The sequence below is a fragment of the Danio rerio genome, chromosome 5, assembly GCF_052040795.2.
Source record: "Danio rerio strain M-AB ecotype USA chromosome 5, GRCz13ab, whole genome shotgun sequence".
NCBI classification, from domain to species: Eukaryota; Metazoa; Chordata; class Actinopteri; order Cypriniformes; family Danionidae; genus Danio; species Danio rerio.
In genome coordinates, this window is record NC_141025.1 from 61,345,743 (window position 1) to 61,365,000 (window position 19,258).

The 19,258-nt window shown below is 32.8% G+C and overlaps 2 protein-coding genes across 15 annotated transcripts in view; one reads left to right on the top strand and one right to left on the bottom strand.

The window, feature by feature from the left end:
• Window positions 1–19,258, bottom strand: part of mast4 (microtubule associated serine/threonine kinase family member 4) — a 175,922-nt gene that overhangs the window by 143,978 nt on the left and 12,686 nt on the right. For 6 of the 14 annotated variants that reach the window (XR_015491844.1, XM_087254219.1, XM_087254218.1 and 3 more), the window contains exon 1: window positions 15,480–15,605. The exons of the other annotated variants lie outside the window; for them this stretch is intronic. Coding sequence is in view for 5 of the 6 variants with exons in the window: in XM_087254219.1 (XP_087110345.1) it covers window positions 15,480–15,536 (57 nt within the window). In the remaining variant the exon portion in view is untranslated. Of the gene's footprint in view, window positions 1–15,479; window positions 15,606–19,258 lie in introns of those variants that run through there. 14 annotated transcript variants of the gene reach the window in all.
• LOC100535993 (uncharacterized) overlaps window positions 16,670–19,258 on the top strand; it is a 56,126-nt gene continuing 53,537 nt past the window's right edge. The window contains exon 1 of the mRNA XM_087254244.1: window positions 16,670–16,863. The gene's annotated coding sequence lies outside the window, so the exon portion shown is untranslated. The remainder of the gene's footprint in view (window positions 16,864–19,258) is intronic.

The window sequence follows — 19,258 nt, forward strand, 5'->3', positions numbered from 1 at the left end:
CAAGTCGTCTTGATGCAGGTGTTTCTCATTTTGAGGCAGTCAAGCACAGCAGCAGGAAAGCATATACAGGATAAACAGACTGTGGAACTTCTCTGTCTGAAACCAGCAGTGTGGAAAATAACAGCACAACAAATAATAAAGGTAAGAAGAAGGCAGAATTATTTCAGCATTGTGCTATACAAATGAGAGCATCCAACACCCAAATTTATGTCTATAGCAGATAGATAAAAAAATAAAAAATAAAATAAAACTTTCTAATACATGCATTCAAAATTTTGGGATCACCAATGTATAATTTTTAAAATAATAATTTATTCAGAATTAAACGGATAAAACAAAAATATTAATAATAAAATAAAAACTCTATATTTGACAAATAATCCTGAAATGGTTATCAATATTCAGAAGTAGAAGGAAAAAAATAGAAGAAAAGGAGAAAAAGATCAAGATGATGAAGATAACAAAGAAGACAAAGAAGATGATAAAGACAATGAAGATGCAGAAAAAAAAACAAAAAAGATGCAGAATTCAACGAAGACAAAAATATGCTTATGTCATGCAGCTTCCATTTTAAAAATAAAAGTAATGCTGTGGTTCGAAGAAACTCGGAAGCAGAGGATCAGAACTGTAAACATTGCAACAACATGCTGTGGACTACAAACCTCCAGCTGTTGCCACGATTTCAAAGAGCAGAAATGTATAAGCATCACTATAATAGCATTCAGTCAAGTTTAATGTAAAAAATTAAAAGCATATTAGGCATCAAATAAAATCATAATTTCTTTAAGACTAATACACTTAAATGTACTCCTAGGCTTCAGTTCATGGCACCATATAAACATAGTGGGGAAGGTTCCCTGCTTCAGCCTATGTAACCTGGTAAGTGATAAAACAATTCTTATACACCGTTGATTTGCCAAAGTATTTCGCAGTGCTCAACAGAAATGATTGCGATTGGCCATGAAGGTCATCAGTTTACTGTTCTTCACTGAGTCCAAACGGATACATGGACACTTGAGCTTTTCAAAGCCGTGAAGGGTCTATTCATCAGCGGATTGCTTGTCTGTGATCGCACAGTCAACATTGGTTGAGCACTGATAAAAACACTTAAATGATAGCGGGAAATTTATTTACTTACTTAATTTCATTACCGAAATTCAGTATCATGGCAATACTAATATAATGAAAGAATCTGTTCATTAACTTTAGTTTGATAAATGACATCTAAAATGTGTATTTAGGAAAGAACATGTTAGCAAACTAGTGCCATTTGCCTTAAATTGGCTAATAATGAGGTCCGATATCACTTTTTATTCTCACAATCCATTTAGAACAGACCTTCCGAACACATGAAAAGTGGTGAAATTACAAATTTGTGTCACTTTCTATTCATTGATTTGATATACAGCCAAGTATGTGCTTTTAGGTTTCTTCCCACCGCAGCCTCGCTTTTGCTTTTAAAATGGCAGCCACGTTAAATCAGTCTATGAAAGAGAGGATGGCGAAGAGAACCAAGAAGAAGACAAAGACAAGCAATGTAGAAGATCAAGAGAAAAAGATTAATATCAAAACAAATACACTACAGACGAAATTAATATATTATGATGACAAAGAACACAAAGAAATAGAAGAAAAGGGTGACTAAGAAGGTGACGGAGAAGAAAAAGACAAAGACGATGAAGATGATGAAAACAAAGTCAACATAGATGGAGAAGAATAAAAATCAAACAACAAAGTAAATGAAACAGACGACATTGAAGAGGATGAAGAAACAGACGACAAAGATGACAACGAAGAAGCAGAGGACAATAATGAAGCAGAAGATGATAAAGATAAAGAAAATGACAGACATTTAAAAAAAGATGTCATTTTTTTACAAATATAAAAAATAACAATCAAACAAACAAACAAACAAACAGATTTCATATCTGCACGTTATGCACATAGTCTTATTAGTTTCCATCAAAACTAAGAGCTTATAACATAATACGGACTCTTTTGTGACTGCCCATCAATATAATAATTTATGAAACATCCTAAAAAAATACCAGACATTACCAATCAATACTGAAGAAATTAAACCATGTAGCACTTAAATGTTATTATAAATGCACCAAGCTATTTGTACCAAAACATGCTATGATTTAGTCCATGTGGTAAATGAATAGGTAGGTATCTTGCATGCACATGGCAATACTCTATTAACATGTTGCACCTCAAAGCAGTATTACAATCTGATGTAATCACTGAATCATTTTGTTGGTTTTCTAAGTGCAACATTTTTTAAGATGTCATCACCTAAAAACATCTAAAAGCTCTGAAGAACAAACAAGAAACAAAGAAAGTTAGAGAGGGACATCATGCTGGGAAAAAAGTTACAGAAATACTCCAGGGATGAAAATGTAGATTTATGGCTGTTTCTGAAGGTAGTTGTCATGGGAAGAGATCTAGAGGATGACGTCCATTTCTCTATTATCAGAAGCACTTCTTGTCCCACACGTCTGCAATCCCTATTCAAATGGAAATGTATTCCTAACTGAAAGACCCACGCATACTCCATGCACTGTGACCAGATTAGTAACAGTATGACACATCTCCTGTGATTAATTCATGGAGTAACGCTGGACACAGATGTTGTTGAGTTGCCATTGCCTGGAAACTAATGAGAATCTTGTCAGAAGAGATACTTCTGATATCAAGTGGTTTTCATTAGAAGTGCTTGTTTCTTACAGTACATGCGGCTGCATATATGCTAAAAGCCAAAAACAAAGCACTCAAAAAACAAACAAACACTGAATTGCTTTCCCTGGTCGACCATTTGTTTTTTTTTCACCCAGTCCCTCTCCCAGAGGCAGGGTCAAAGTAAAATTGCACATCATCACAATTATTTAAGAGCACTTTTAAAAATGGTTTACATCAGAGGTACATTTCACGGTAAAAAAAAAAAAAAAAAAAACAACAACTGAGCAACAGTAAGAGAAACAAATGTGAATTTCCTTGCAAACAATAATCATAAAAGACTGCAGGATTAAAAAACATCAGTTTTTGCAATATTTAATATATGTACAGTAGGTAATACTTTAATATGGCCATTAACGCTGCGCCTTGCACTGTCGCCAGTCTCGCCACTCTAAAAGATTAAGAATGTGTTTTTTAGGTATGACCGCAGTTTGCGACTATGCCACCAGGGGCACAAAGGGATGGAATGCGAACGGACTTAAGTAGCTGTAAATACTCTGCTACTTGTAATTAAAGATAAACAATAAAACAAAGCAATATTATTCCTTTGTTAATCATTAAAAACTTGTTAACAAGCTTTATTATCATCGTAAACTTGTTAAGTTCAATGAACATTAATTTTGGAAAGTAGAAATAAAGAAGACTAAAATGAAAGTACAAACATAAATACAAATAAGTAGGCGTATATAAATAACTAACTAAATAAATAAATAAATAAAGCAGTATTAGCCTAAATATAGAGAGATGTACAGTGTTTTTTTAAAGTGATAAGACTAAGACATTCAATAAATTAGCTTTTTTATTTACGTTTTCATTTACAGTTTTAATTTACATTTTTGTTGTTGACTATATTTTACTATCTCATTTTATGTCTCAATTACTGTACATAAAAAATAAATGAATAAATCAATAGGCCTAATTATTTATTTAAAGACATTACCAGCAAAACATTGAGAAACGGTCCGGCGCTATTTTTATAGAGGCCTACTATAATGTAAAAGAAGCTGCAAAGTGCAAATATCATTTTAATTCATTTCCTCTGTATCTATCACTTGGGATTCGATGCGTGTGTGCTGAGCTAGATGAGACACAAGGCAATATTGACCTTTTTTAGGCTATAGGCGTATATAGTATATACTAATTTAGTTTTTACATATAGCATTGCTTTAGTTTGTATTGACGTTTAATAATTTATATAGGCCTAAAATGAATGCTTTGATTCTGAGTTATTATTTAAAACATAAACCTACATTCTTAATGACAGATGTAGATGTCAAGCTTTATGTGGTACTGTAGCAAACTAGTTGAGCCAATTGAAAACGTTCAATGTAAGCCTATATAAACACACTGCTACGAATTTAGAAATAAGTGACTAAATAGTAGTGTTAAGAACAAACAACTTCATAAAAAATATATATACCACTACTACTACTACTACTACTACTACTACTACTAATAATAATAATAATAATAATAATAATAATAATAATAATAATAATAATAATAATAATAATAATAATAAAATCTATTTTAAATTAAAATTTATTTTAAATTTAAAAGACTATCGGAGAGTGAGGTATAAGCACACAAACACATAATTGTTTTCAACAGAGAATTGGTGCCATGAGAACGATGAAATTTAAGTCATAAATACTATGTAACAAGAGTGTTGCAAAAAACAAAAAAAAAAAACAAAAAAACAGAATGTTGCAGGATGTGAAACTTTACCAAATAATCAGTAAACCTCTGCAGATTGCTCCACTGGGTAATGTAAGAATCTAGGGGACAGTTACTTTCCTGAAGTGTGTTTGATACACAACAAGAGTGCAGCGGACGTTTGACCTCTGCTAATAATTTCAGTAATTAGGTTGAGAATTTGGCAACAGGAAGTTGGGGGGTGGGGGTGAAACCATTCACAGACAGCACTAAAATACTAGTTCAGGGAATGGGTGAAAGTGAAAACATTTGTTATGTTTTCCCCTCAGGTTATCTCTACATCTCTGACATTTCCCATTTTTTATTTGTGTGTGTGTGTGTGTGTGTGTGTGTGTGTGTGTGTGTGTGTGTGTGTGTGTGTGTGTGTGTGTGTGTGTGTGTGTGTGTGTGTGTGTGTGTGTGTGTGTGTGTGTGTGTGTGTGTGTGTGTGGGTGTGGGTCAGTAGTAAACAAATTAATTCTGTCCTTGAGTTAAAAACATGACATGAGAAAGAAAGAAAGAAAGAAAGAAAGAAAGAAAGAAAGAAAGGAAGAAAGAAAGAAAGAAAGAAAGAAAGAAAGAAAGAAAGAAAGAAAGAAAAAATTGAAGCGCTTCTATAAGAATGGTAGGACACTTAAAGAGATAGTTCAACCTTTGAAATGAAAATACTCACCTTTGGAACTATTGACTTCCATACTATTCATTTAATCTTACTATGGAAGTAATTGGTTACAGGGCTACAGCTTTCTTCAAGATCTTTTTTTTTTATTTTGTTTGGCTCAACTTTAGTAGTATATAAAAGAACAAAGGAATGTAAAAAGTGAAGAAAGTGTAAATGATGTCAGAATTTACATGTTTTATTGAACTATACCTTTACACCTTACACTTACTGCACTCACAACATAAATGAGGAAATTACAACAACGTGAGGGTATTGCACAAAAATAAGATAGGGGATTAAGCTGGCATTTTAGGGCTTTTCTGGCTGGATTTAGCCTTGACTTAGTTGCATGAAAGCAGGCTAAATTAAGCTAAATTAAGTTACTATGAAGATTTATTCTTTGCAGCTAGCTTGATCTGCAGGCAAACAATCAGGCTAAGATAAATCCTAGTGATTTATACGTTACTTTCGTAGTCAGGGATGAATTTGTTGAATGTGTTTTACAGTCACTCTATGCTCTTGCCTACTTGCATATATTTTTTTCACTATTTGAATAAAAAAAAGTATGTTTTATTTTATTAGGAATATATATGTTTATATAAATTCACTTCAGATTTAAATATAGGGGAGACATACTGTAGATAAAAGAGATTTAAAAAAAGATGATAGATTAGAGAAAAAAATACATGTACAGTGCTCAGTATAAATGAGTACAGCCCCTTTTAAGACTATTTCTCAGTAAATATAGACACGTATTGGTGCTTAAACAAAACAATTTTGTTGATGATAAAACATTATATAAGTAAATAGACTCAATTAGAAACAAAAATTATAAAAGAAAGCAATATATAAATGATCATATAGATGAAGATTAAACAAACTTGATATAATAAACTAAACAGATCAAATAGATCTGCAATATTGGGTAAATGTTTGCAATAATATTTACAATAAGTTCATTAGTATCATGAATGTCCACCGGTCACATTTAAGACAAAGTGAATGATTTAATTTGTTAATATCCATTCTCGTATGTTTCCGTTAATTCTCTAAATGAAAGTAATGGGTGTTCCTTGATTGGTGGGTGACAGGGGGATGTTTCAACTCGTTACAGGATTGGCTCACAATTCGATTAAGACAATACTTAAAGAGTCATGTAAACATAAAAAAAGTAATTTTGTTAAATTAATTTAATTCGATTAAGGTCATAATCAACCAAAACAAAAATTTAATTAAGACATGGAGTATGCCAATTTTAGTCACATTATTGAAGTGCAGCACAAACATGTAAACACCTTAAATCAAACTATTACCGTCAAGTTAGACTTTGCCGCATTTTGCAACAGGATATTTTATACATACATACACACACACCCACAAGGCTGTTTGACACTCTCTACCTACCAAGTCAGTGTAGACCACAGACACCTGCATCGTAAAATGCGGAGGTTTTTTTCTTTCCATTCAGCATTTTTTATTTTTTCTATTAAAACAACACTTTCAGCTGTTCAAAGTTGCATCCAATATCTTGTGTCATGGGGGGGGCATGCATGAAATGTTCTCGAATGAAAGTAAAAGTGCCAAACTGCAGTTAAAGTCGACAAATTAAAAATTAAACAAACTAAGTTAAACACACTAGTGTTTTACCCAGTGTTTCTGAACTGCTCTCCGTCCACACCAAAACGCTGAAAACGCATATCACATGACCACACACACACACTCTCGGGCAAGCGTTGCAGCATTTCTACCCAGATGAGAGCTCTGCTAGTCGGACTGCTCATCAAGCATCTCCCGCTGAATCTAATCTCACTATATTTGCTAAATGTTATATTTAATTAATCTTGTTGTCTATATCTAACGACATATTTCCCGACTTTGGTCTTTTGAATCGATTACTTGTTCACAGGTAACGTGTTTTGGCTGAGCGCACAGATAAGTTAATAATTAATGGAAGTACATACATTCTGTATATTGACTGATCGCTTGCCTTTATTTCCTATAATGTATAAACTTACTGTGCGTTATATTTTTATAATGGCTATTATTGATTATTAAAACTAACATTCAGCAAAGCAGAGAATACATTTCGTATTTTCAATGCAAATGAAAGGAGGCAGTGATGTTATAAAGGCTCTGTTTTATTATAAATATGCATACAGTGAAGATGCAGCATGACGCCTCAGCATTTCTGCTGTCTGTTAAGTTGTTATTATCAAAATGAAAATAGGCAGTTCCTTAAATCCTGTTTTTATTTTATTGTTGAGAAAGTGAAACAACGTAGCCAGGATGATGTGAATAAGGTTATAAAGTACACTGTTCCCTTTGAAGATTTAATGGACATGTCCTGGAGGGTCTGTTTTCCATTTCAAACTTGCGAAGTCTGAACTTACGATGCGAGACTGAACTGTGTGTGTAAGCTACTTAATATTGAGGAAAAGCCCCAATCATAGAGGCAAATGTCGGCAGCCCCGCCTCTGTTTTCAGATGTCTCTGTTTTTCACATTGAAACAGAGCAGCAGCGTTTTAGAATGAAAATGGCCTCTCCAGCATTTTCAAAACACTCCGTTTTCGGCGCTCGAAAATTCCAGCGTAGTGTGGACGGATGTCATAACCATAGCAAAACTTATGCATTTTAAAACGAAAACGCATTAGTGTAAACGGGGCCTAAGCCAGGAGGACCCGATTAAACTAGGTCAAGCTGTGCTTTTTCTATTATCCTGACTTTCTTTATTTCATTTTTGAGCAATACCCCTCTGGAGAGTAAGGATCCTTTTTTTTAAAACAGGTAAACGAAACAAAACAAACCAAAATGAAAATAAACTAAACTAAGGGAGGGAGAAATGAAACAAACAAAAAAAAAAAAAAAAAAAAAAAAAACTATATGAAAACAATACTAATCCTTGAACAAAACATTAATGCAGCTCAAGCTAACTAGCGGACACGTTAATGATAAATCTGTCTTCTGTTATGCATCCATTAAGCAGCCTGGGCTTATAACTGTAAAAATTAAATACATAAAACAAAATTCAATATGTGTATATGTATATATATATATATATATATATATATATATATATATATATATATATATATATATATATATATATATATATATATATATATATATATATATATATATATATATATATATATATATATATATATATATATATATATATATATATATATATATATATATATATATATATATATATATATATATATATTCTCTGTCCAAACACACAAAACAGATCTAGGTCATTTACCCTTGCTAGCAACTTATAAACAGCAGTGTTTGTTTACATGCTGATGTCACAGGACCTTCTGGTCATCATTGCGTATCAGATTACTTCACATTCGCATTACATGGTTGTGAAAACTGATCTTCTGGACCCCAATTCCACTCAACCAGTGCAGCTAATGTCAGCACTCATTTTCCATTGCTACTACTGTGCAAGTATCTGACCAGTGACATGTCATGTGTCACTGTCAAAAATTAATCAACATTTAGACCTGTATCATATGCAAAAGGTCAACCTTAGATGAAAGGAGAAACTTTGAAACCCACTGTGGCTCATGTGCCCAAAATAGCCAAAGCTAATATTCGAACAGATGTGTAAATCATGAAACCACCAGCCACAACAGCACTGAAACATGAAACACACGGAACTGATGAGGTCTTATTTGGTTATGGTTATGATATGGTTTTTGCTTTTTGCTTTGCTAAAAAAGGTAAACTAAACTTGTATTATTATTATTTGTCCCTTATTAGAATGATCAATTTGAAACTTATGAAATTTAAAATTATGAACATTTATTTACACAAAATAAAGTTTTTGGTTAAACAAAATTAGTGGCCTAAAAAAAAAAAAAAACAATACAAGTAAATTTCTCCCTTTGTGTGGTTGACAAGCTGAGATCACGTAATAATTATTTTAGTTAGAATGTTAAAAAAATTAAATTTAAACAATTAAAATGACAAAAAAATAAAACTACTTTCAAAATTCAAAATTTAAAAGTAATACATATATTTGTAGGTGTTTCTTCTGATCCAACTTTAATTGTTGCTAATGAGCCCTTTTTTGTTTTTTTGTCTGTCTGTCTGTCTGTCTGTCTGTCTGTCTGTCTGTCTGTCTGTCTGTCTGTCTGTCTGTCTGTCTGTCTGTCTGTTTGTCTGTTTGTCTGTTTGTCTGTCTGTTTGTGTTTGGTATTTTTAATGTAAAGTTCATGACCCAGTCAAATGCCAACTGATCTAGTCGGGGCTCAAATCTTATTGCTGTGCCGCATTGTTTTAATTAAGTATAATAAATAATTATATATATATATATATATATATATATATATATATATATATATATATATATATATATATATACATTTTATTTACAACAGTTTATAAAAAGGTTAATGAAAAAATGAATATTTATATATTTATTTATACCTGGTTGACCCCTTAACTTGCACTGCAACTCGCCCTATCTGGACAAAGTCTCCCTTGCAGTCCATGTAAACAGGAATTCGTGGAAATGCAAATCAATAACTGCACGAGGAAACATTTCTAATATTTAGCTGCGGGACCTTGGAAAGCAAAAGCTACAGCTCTCAGTGGTCCCCAACCAGTCTGGAAGATTTGTGTCAGAAACAACAGTCCAATATCCTGAGAATCAGCTAAGGAATTGAACCAACTCTTCGAACAGCATTAAGCTATCATGAGTAGAGCTGGGTAGAGATTAAAAAAAAAAACTGAAGTGTATTAACTGCTTTTTTTAAAAGTAAAAATACTTTAAACAATTAAGCATTTTTTATGCAGTATTTGTTTTACATTGCAGACAGGAAATATTTTAATAAATTAATCTCAAACATTAGTGCATCAATGTAGTAATATTTTATCTAAAACAAAATTTGGTTTAGTTTGTTACAGAAAAACAAGTGATGTTGACAGACCAAAGCCTTAAGCTACACACACGCACGCAAGCACGCACAGGTACCATAAAATAAAATAAAAAATGAAATACTAAAAGTTCAGTAAATAAACATGACATATTGTGAGCCACAAACAGCATTGTTTCCTCATTCTCATGTAAATTCAGTGAAAGGCTTCCTCTTCAGATAACAACAAACTTAAAAATGTTATTTTCAAAGGTTAACAGCTTATTAAATTGTCTATGTATGTGCAACTAGCATTTTAAAAACAGGACTGGAATTACAGAGCTCTCTTGAAGAATCAGTTTATTCAGCACATAAGGTCTGTTCACCTCTATGTTTTGTTAATATTTGAACTCCTGTGACTAGTATTGTCCAATAAGAAAAAAGAAATACAGGTTTTTTACATTAATTTTTGTTTCTGAAAAAAATGTTCATACTTAAAAAAACGTTTCTATTCATAAATGAGTATCAAAAAATATATATATTTTTTTATTTTGTCTCCACATTCCTCTCAAAAGTTTTAGCGGTCTATGAGTTTCTTTTCATTCATTTATTCATTCATTCATTCATTCATTCAATAGTAAACAGATGGAGAATAATGGCTCTTGCTTTTGCACTTTGTTTCAGACACCGCAAGAATCCAGCTTCTCTCTCATGGTGCACGACAAATCTGAAAATTCTTTGCGACTACCACAAGGGGGTGTATTCTGACAGTTGTGTCCGAATGCCGTGTGCAGTGGAAAGGTGGCTTAACATTTATATTGGAAAATTTGCAATGTACAATTGTAATGAGACACCAGACAATTATTAAATAACTGCCTAATGCACATTTCTGCACTTTGTCTTATCATTAAGGTCATTGCATTTATTTTTTTCAGGAGTGAAGGTTACTTATGTATAGTATAATGATCCGCTTACACAGAGATTAATATTAATTAATTCCTGTTTTTACAAAAAACTCAAAATTCATCCATTTGTCAGATGGAGTTTTAATTTGTTAAAGTGTTTAAACAGAAGTATGATTATTTAAAACATGTATTTCAGAGTACATCATGCTGTGTTAGCATCAGTGACAAAGATAAGTCTAGATAGATGTTAGCAGTTTATAAGGATTTGAAATAACAAGAAAGGCATACATTTTCATTTCTAATTTGTAATAATCTATGGTGTTATGAAACAAAAAAGGAACAACAATTTAAAAAATCCGAAAAGAAAAACTCAAAAACATTAAATGTGGTGGCTTTTGAATCGGTTTTTTTTTTTTGGTGAACCTTCAAGTAAAAATGTCATTATTCACCTAAATAAATAACGTCTTAATAAAATAATAGAAAATAAAATAATTATAACACAAATCTCTCCTTAATCACAAACAAATATACAAATGTTCCCATTCAGTCTGCAGTGTAAAAGCTAAAGTGATCACTGTACATCTGCCTGACCCTAACATTTTCACTGCTCCATTTAAAACTGAATCATGTTCCTCTGGAGGTTAAACTAGCTCACATTACTGCGCTGTGCTGCTGGGGTCAGCCTCACCAGAATGCCCCAGTGTCAAAGAAGTTCCCATTGGCCTAAAAAGAGTTTGCTGGTGTCAACCGCCCTGCAAAATCTCAATAGCAAAGCCTCATTTCCGGTGTTGACACAAGTTCCCCTGGACATAAACTGATGTGTGTTTTTTTTAGGAGCATGAAAAAAGTACACACACACTTACACACTTCTAAAATGGAAAGGAAAAGGAAATTGCTGCTCATCTGCATTTGGACATGTTCATTCATGAAGGAACTCCCAAAAAACATGCCATGCAAACCACACTATTACAACGTAATTACTGTGGTTCAGTAGAATTTACTTTCAATCTACAGCATTTGTGGCAAAACATTTTTTTTTTTTTTTTGTATTTGGAAACAGGGATTTAGATAACTTTCAGTTCAAATAATACACATTTCTGCAAACAAATGTTATTAATTTACAAAACATTTTATCAAATTCTATGCGTGCAAACTAATTTCTTATATCAATAAAAAAGATCATCAGAATGCAGTAATTCTTCTCATATGCTGTACCATTTATGATGCAAAAATGTAAACTGGGTCCCAGTGTGTGAGTTTACTGTACAGAGTTAAGCAGGCAGCAGGAAGTAAAAAAAAACTGGATCATTCCCATTATAAATCAACAAAGCTGTTGCACAATGTGGCAAAACTAGATCTCACTTGCAGTGTAGACAGCTTTGTAGTTATAATAGGGATATATAATAGGATCAAGTTGTCACTTTGCGTGTTTGCGCTCATTAAAGCAGCACAGTATATTGGTTTAAAATAGTATGCAAGATACGATTAGTCCATACCAAGAGCATAGCACACCCTGAAAATACTGTATTGAAGGGGAACTACAGTTGCAATCAGAATTATTAAACCCCCTTTGATTTTTTTTTCCTTTTTAAATATTTCCCAGATGATATTTAACAGAGCAAGAAAATTTTCACAGTATGTCTGAGACTGATAATATTTTTTTTTTCTTCTGGAGAAAGACTTCTTTATTTTATTTCAACTTGAATAAAAGCAGTTTTTAATTTTTTAAAACCATTTTAAGGCCAAAATTATTAGCCTCATTAAGCTATTTTTCCGATAGTCTACAGAACAAACCATCGTTATACAATAACTTGCCTAATTACCCTAACCTGCCTAGTTAACCTAATTAACCTAATTAGGCTTTAAATGTCAGGTTAAGCTGTATAGAAGTGCCTTGAAAAATATCTAGTAAAATATTTAAATATTTAATCACATACATCATTACAAAAATAAAATAAATCAGGAGATGAGGAGATTATCTCTAAAAATGTGTAAAGCTCTTTGAGTGTCCAGAAAAAAGCTATATAAATGTCAGGAGTTATTATTCATTGGAATTTACATAATGACAATTCCTGTAGCCGATTTAACAAAATGGTCCGTTATTTTTCATATTACAAAACTCAATCATCACTGGCAAAGTACACCTCCAAGGCAATCTCCTGCTCTCCCTCGTGAAGCAGACATGGAAGTAACTAAAACTGCAATTCATCAAAATTTCGCTAGCCCTGGATCCATAATAGAGCATATTTCCATTGAGCCCACTGTTAAAATGGCCAACTTTACAGCAGAAAAAGGTGTTTACAGGATCGTACAAAGAACAATTTTGGTTCATTTAGCTAATATTACCCTTCATGACAACTGTGAGAGGGGTCATTTTTTTAAACTCACTCGTTTCTTTTCTATTAGGTTATATTAAGTCTGCATAATTAAGGGTGTGGCTATTTTAGTGACAGCTAGGTCTTGCTGGTCGCCGTCACTTCACCTCCGCTGATTCTGCCTGATAAGCCAATGAACTCGACATAAACAGTTATGTCAGAATTATTAAACCCCCTTTCATTTTTTTTCTTTTTTAAATATTTCCCAAATTATGTTTAGCAGAGCAAGGACATTTTCTAATAATATTTTTTCTTCTGGAGAAAGATTTGTTTGTTTTATTTTGGCTGAAATAAAAGCAGTTTTTCTATTTTAAAAACCATTTTAAGTTCTAAATTATTAGCCTAATATTTCTTTCGATAGTCTACAGAACAAATCATCATTATACAATAACTTGCCTAATTACCTTTACCTGTCTAGTTAACCTAAAAAACCTAGTAAAGCCTTTAAATGTCAATTTAAGCTGTATAAAAGGGACTTGAAAAATATCCAGTAAAATATTATTTACTGTCATCATTGCAATCATAAAATAAATCAGTTGTTAGCGATGAGTTATCAAAACTATTAGAAATGTGCTGAATAAATTTTCTCTGTTAAACAGAAATTGGGGAAAAAAATAAACAGGGGGCTAATAATTCTAACTGTACATCGTAATTTTGTTTTTGTTCATCCTAAATTTTATGAGGCTTTACACAGTCAGTTGCTTTTTAGAAGTATTTCTTACAATTATCAGATAAAATGGCAAATGGCATGCTATGTTTACTTAATTGTGCTCACAAACCATTCACGTGGCCTCCATTTCCCAGGTGAGTAAAATGATATACTTATAGTCTTGCACTTACTAACACAGACTATATTTTAAGTATTTTGAAGTAATTTGTGTTTTCCTCTCGTAAAAAAAAACATTATAAGAACAATGGTTAGTGGCTCAATGTATTACAACAGTGTTTTTTAAAGTCTAAACCAAGGATGTCCAAACTTAGTCCTGGAGGGCCGGTGTCTTGGAGAGTTCAGCTTCAACCCTAATCAAACACACCTGAACCAGCTAATCAAGCTCTTTCTATGTATACGAGTTGCAGGTAATAAAGTATTAAGCGTTTCTCCCAAAGAAAATCCTGTATAAGCAAAATGCTAGCAGCTGTTTGTAGCTCCGCCTATTTGCCCTTGTTTGGTATCCCCTGGTCAGCAATCAAAATGACGATGGTTGGCCACGCCTACTTGTAACTTCTTTTGCATTTTTCAGAAACCTATGGGTGATGTCACGGATACAAAGTTCATACCTTTTACAGTCTATGGTTGAAGCAAACTAATTAAAAGCAACACAAAAACTTAATTCAGTCCACGTTCAACTTTATTTGTTTTAATTCAGCTCACATAAATAGTTTGCAAACTATTTCTTTAAAACAATTAGCAAATCCATTGAACCATAAAAAAACAGCAGTTTCAGCATTAATACAAACTGCATTGTCCACAATGCAAAACACCATGGAGGCAAACACCACCATAATGAAAGCAATTTAGTGTTTTCCTTCTCCAATACTCATTTTCATTGTAAACACTGCACAAAAAAACCGTTGAGCAACCAGGACACACCTTACAAAAAAAAAAGAATGAAAGAAAGAAAGAAAAAAAATGGATGCAAATGCCAAGCCTTGCCTTGCACTTTCCATAGATCCACAGGCTTAGTGTCTGTCTTTGATAATCCGACAATATTAACAGAACAAGTGTCAAATAGCGCCATCAATTCACATGATTGAATACAAATAGAGATTTAAAAAGAACAGACACCATAGTTTACTTTAGATGCATTGCAAAAATGGTTTGGTGTTACCTCAGCCAAGTTTCCACACAGGCGTTAACAAGCAGTCACAAAAAAACTTCAGTATGCTGCGGCCATAAGAGTAAGCTGTATTCTTATAATAGCACCAATCAAACAACTCTGTCAGCTTTACTGCTATCATACTATCAACAGCTTCAAACCACTTCATCTGACTGTTTTATAATAAGATTAATTTTTATCTTAGGAAAAACATATAAATCTGATAAAATTATGATTATTATAATTATTGCATTGCATATGCATTTAAGCAAGACAATAAAGTAGACTAAACGCAAAAATATTTAACCAATCAATTATAACAAAATATTAATGGCCACCATCCAACACAAAATTACTTCAAAACAAAGAATGGGTCACTTTTCAGTTCTTTTAAAGTTCATGTTTGAGGATTTCTTACCCTATACCCTTCAGAAGACATCATATCTGGAGCTGTAAAATTCCTTTTCAATGCCATTTGTACTCCTTCAAAATGTTCCTCCAAAAGCCAATACTACATCTCTCCCTCATCAACAGTGAACCAAGTGAAACCAATAAAATCAACAGCGAACAGACAGGCATGCTGGTGGATGACATCACCTGCTATGGACACATGAGAAACCTTAAACAGATTAAGAGCAAATCCTCTTACCACGTAAGCCATTCACAAACACTCCACATCCTCTTTACAGGTCCGAGAAACTCTATTAAAATAAATGGATGTTTATTTATAACCCCGGAAATTAAGTTTTACTTGTTGATTCCAATTGAGAGATCATTAACAGATAATTCAGACTGATTAAATAAAAGCTAAATCAGTCATCAGATTGCAAATAAATCACCCTCGTAAAGGCATGAATGATTCACTGGTCAAAATACAAGAAAATTAAAGGTACAAAGTTATAAGACTGAGAAATTAAATTATGATAATAATTAAAGAAATATGAATATAATTCATTCAATAATTAATTATTAAAATATAATAACTATAATACTCATATTATAAATATGAGGTCTCCTTATAATATAATAAGGAGATATTCTATAATATATAAATAATAATATTCTCAGTAGTCATGGTTTTAATTTTGCACTCCTGATGCGCTTTATTTTTTCTCATATGATGATTATTACCATTGACTTGTATTATTTTACATAAATAAGGAATTCAGTTTCTTCAAAATGATACATTCTTGGATCTTCTTTAGCAGACAAAAAGGTGGACCAATTGTATATCACAGATGACCTTACAACAAGTAAAATTAGTCAATTTTAATTATTGGGTGAAATGTCCCTTTAAATACTTTACTTTCACAAAGTGTGCATATAAAAAGGAAACTCTTCCATTGCGATGCTATAAAATCAGTTAAAATATTAGTCTCCTCAAACATCAACAAATCATCTGATGTGTATGGTAAACTTCTCTGGAAACACCAGCACTTCAGCACTACTGCCCCAGTGACAGCTTCTGTGTCACTAAGGGGTGTCAAAATGAATAGTTTTTTCAATGCAGACGTGGACAGTTCAGTATCGGTTCATTAATAGATCACTGTTTATTATGTACTGACGTCATTTATCTCATATGCTCTATAACTTGGTAGAATACTATTCGAACGAAGAGAGTAAGAGTAATTAAAACGCTTCAACTTAAAAAGCAGACAACTGTGCACAATTTACTGCATGCGAGTTTGCTGGACACGCTTTCACTGACAAGGAAAAAATTAAAGCTCTTGCTCTTTGCCTCTCTGACACTGGCTCTCTCTCTCTTACACATTGGACCTTTGAACTGCTGGTATGTTTGTAAGGTAACTTTTCCTCTATTCTTTCTCTATCAAATTGATACAAGTGGATCCTGACACGAGTGTGTCTGTAGAGCGAGTTTTCTCCATGGCATCTTTCAAGGATCAGTTGTGATAGCAGCGCAATGTGCGCTTTATTACACTCATGTAGACTGTTGTCACGCATTCTTCAGTTTATTTGCTTTAAATGATCATGTTGTCTTCTGTGATTGTTTTTAAGGTTTTGTTTGAAAAAAAAAAGGTGTGTTCTCTAAGCGAGTAAAACTAAAGGTGCAGTTCATATATCTGACTTCTTGTTTTAAAGGGCAAAATAGTATCACAAATAATATACTGAATAAATATAAATATATATTAAAAGAAATTAAGTCAAAAAAAATTATTCAAGAATTCTTGTTTTGTGAGGACAAAATATATAATCGTGCATCACCAATGCAACGAGACATTGAATTGAACGAAATTATGACATGATAATCATAACTGAACCGAACCGTGAGAGCAGTGTAAGTTCACACCTTTATTTTGCACATCAGCATATGAATGACTTGTATATTATCATTGTTTAATAATTAAAAATCCAATCATCATTTAATTTAAAACTAAAGGCTATAAATACAGGTGTTACCAGTTGTTTTGTTTTTTTTTATGAATGACTTGTTTGTCATAGAGACAGTGAGTACTTTTACATGGACACCAATATTCCAGTTTTAATACGATTAATATTCAGATTAAGACACTACCATATAAACTAAGACACTTGATAAACTTAATATGACTAAAGTCATAATCACACCAAACAAAGAATCAATTTAAACACGTGGAGTATTTCTTTAGTTGCATTACTTTTATAATTCACTTACCTTTTAATACGTTTTGGTGCAATTATAACCCGCTATTAAAAACCACAACAACAATGACTGACTGTTTTGAATGAGAAGCTGTAATGTAGCATTTGTATTGATGCATTTTGGAGTGGCGCCCCGCCATGAAAGAATGAATGTAGCGGAAACCATGAACATTACATAAGCTAGAGTAGCTATACTGACACTGTAAATCCTTTATTTTCATGCACAACACTATGTGTTAGCTATGAAAGAATAAAACACATCAAAAACTTGTCATAATCATAACCGTAAAATGCGTTATGATCATTTAAATGATGTGTGGACAGTTTCAGTTTCACTTCCAAGTGCGGCTCATGGCTGCCGTTACTTTGACAAAACACATACATGCATGCAAATAATTCTTTTAGCGTGTCCCTCAAATGATCGCTCTGTACAACAAACTGAATGCTATTCAAACCTTTATTACTTGTTATTCACAGCCTATGCAAGTTCTGTTCACTAAAGTAGCCGTCATTGGCGTTAGGCTTGCCACGATAGATGGTGTTGACGGTAATACCGGTGTTAAGACGTAACACCGGTGACATCACTTTTCCACCGTGACACCGTCCCCACATTTATTTTTTTAAGTATTAAGTATTAAGTTTTTTTTTTATTAAACATTTATTTGCAATAAATGGAGAATATAATTATAAATAATTGACTTAAAACGGAAGCATGCTCTATAATTAAAATCATAGCTACAGTGCGTCATATTTCATTTATCACGTGAGGAGAAAAGAGGAGTCGAATTTACAGAAAGAGGATGGCGGACGATTTATGGTCAAAATGCAATGCAAAAGTGCCTGTTTGGCAATATTTTGGGTTCAAACCAAATGCAAAAGAGAACCTGAAGACGTTAATGAGGCAATCTGCAAACTTTGCCTGACAAAGGTGGCAGTATCTGGAAACATAACTAATTTATACACGCACCTTCATGTTTAACTATGGGTGGGTCGCGGATAGATCAATGGCCATAAACACGCAACGCATACTCTCATTTTAAAAAAATCACGCGACCATCATCTCACAATGTTTAATAATAATTTTTTTTATTATTATTAAAACGAGTGAATTAGCAATGCTGCGCCATTGACAATCCCACTGCAGAGAAACAACATCGTGGCCACATGAGCACTTTTTCCGAGGTTCAGCTGTTCTTTTTTCCACTTACTGTATGTGTTTAATGTAAAAAAAAAATCCATAATGAATAGGCTGACAAGAGCGCATCCTGTGTGTGTGCGCATCTTTTATGAGGACGCTCTCTTCAAAAAACGAAAGTTCTGTCTGGCAATATTTCGGCTTTTAATAAATGAAAAGTTTATTTAGATGAGCCAATATTAAAAATTGCCATAAAGTAACTGAGACGTGCGGCCACACATCGAATCTGAGGACTGATCTCTCTCTCTCTCTCTCTCTCGCTCTCTCATACATCGAACCGCAACAAGGTGCAGCTGACAGGTAGAATAGCTAAAGCCTTTGCGAAATCTGACAAAATGCACCATTGAAATTAACAGGCATAA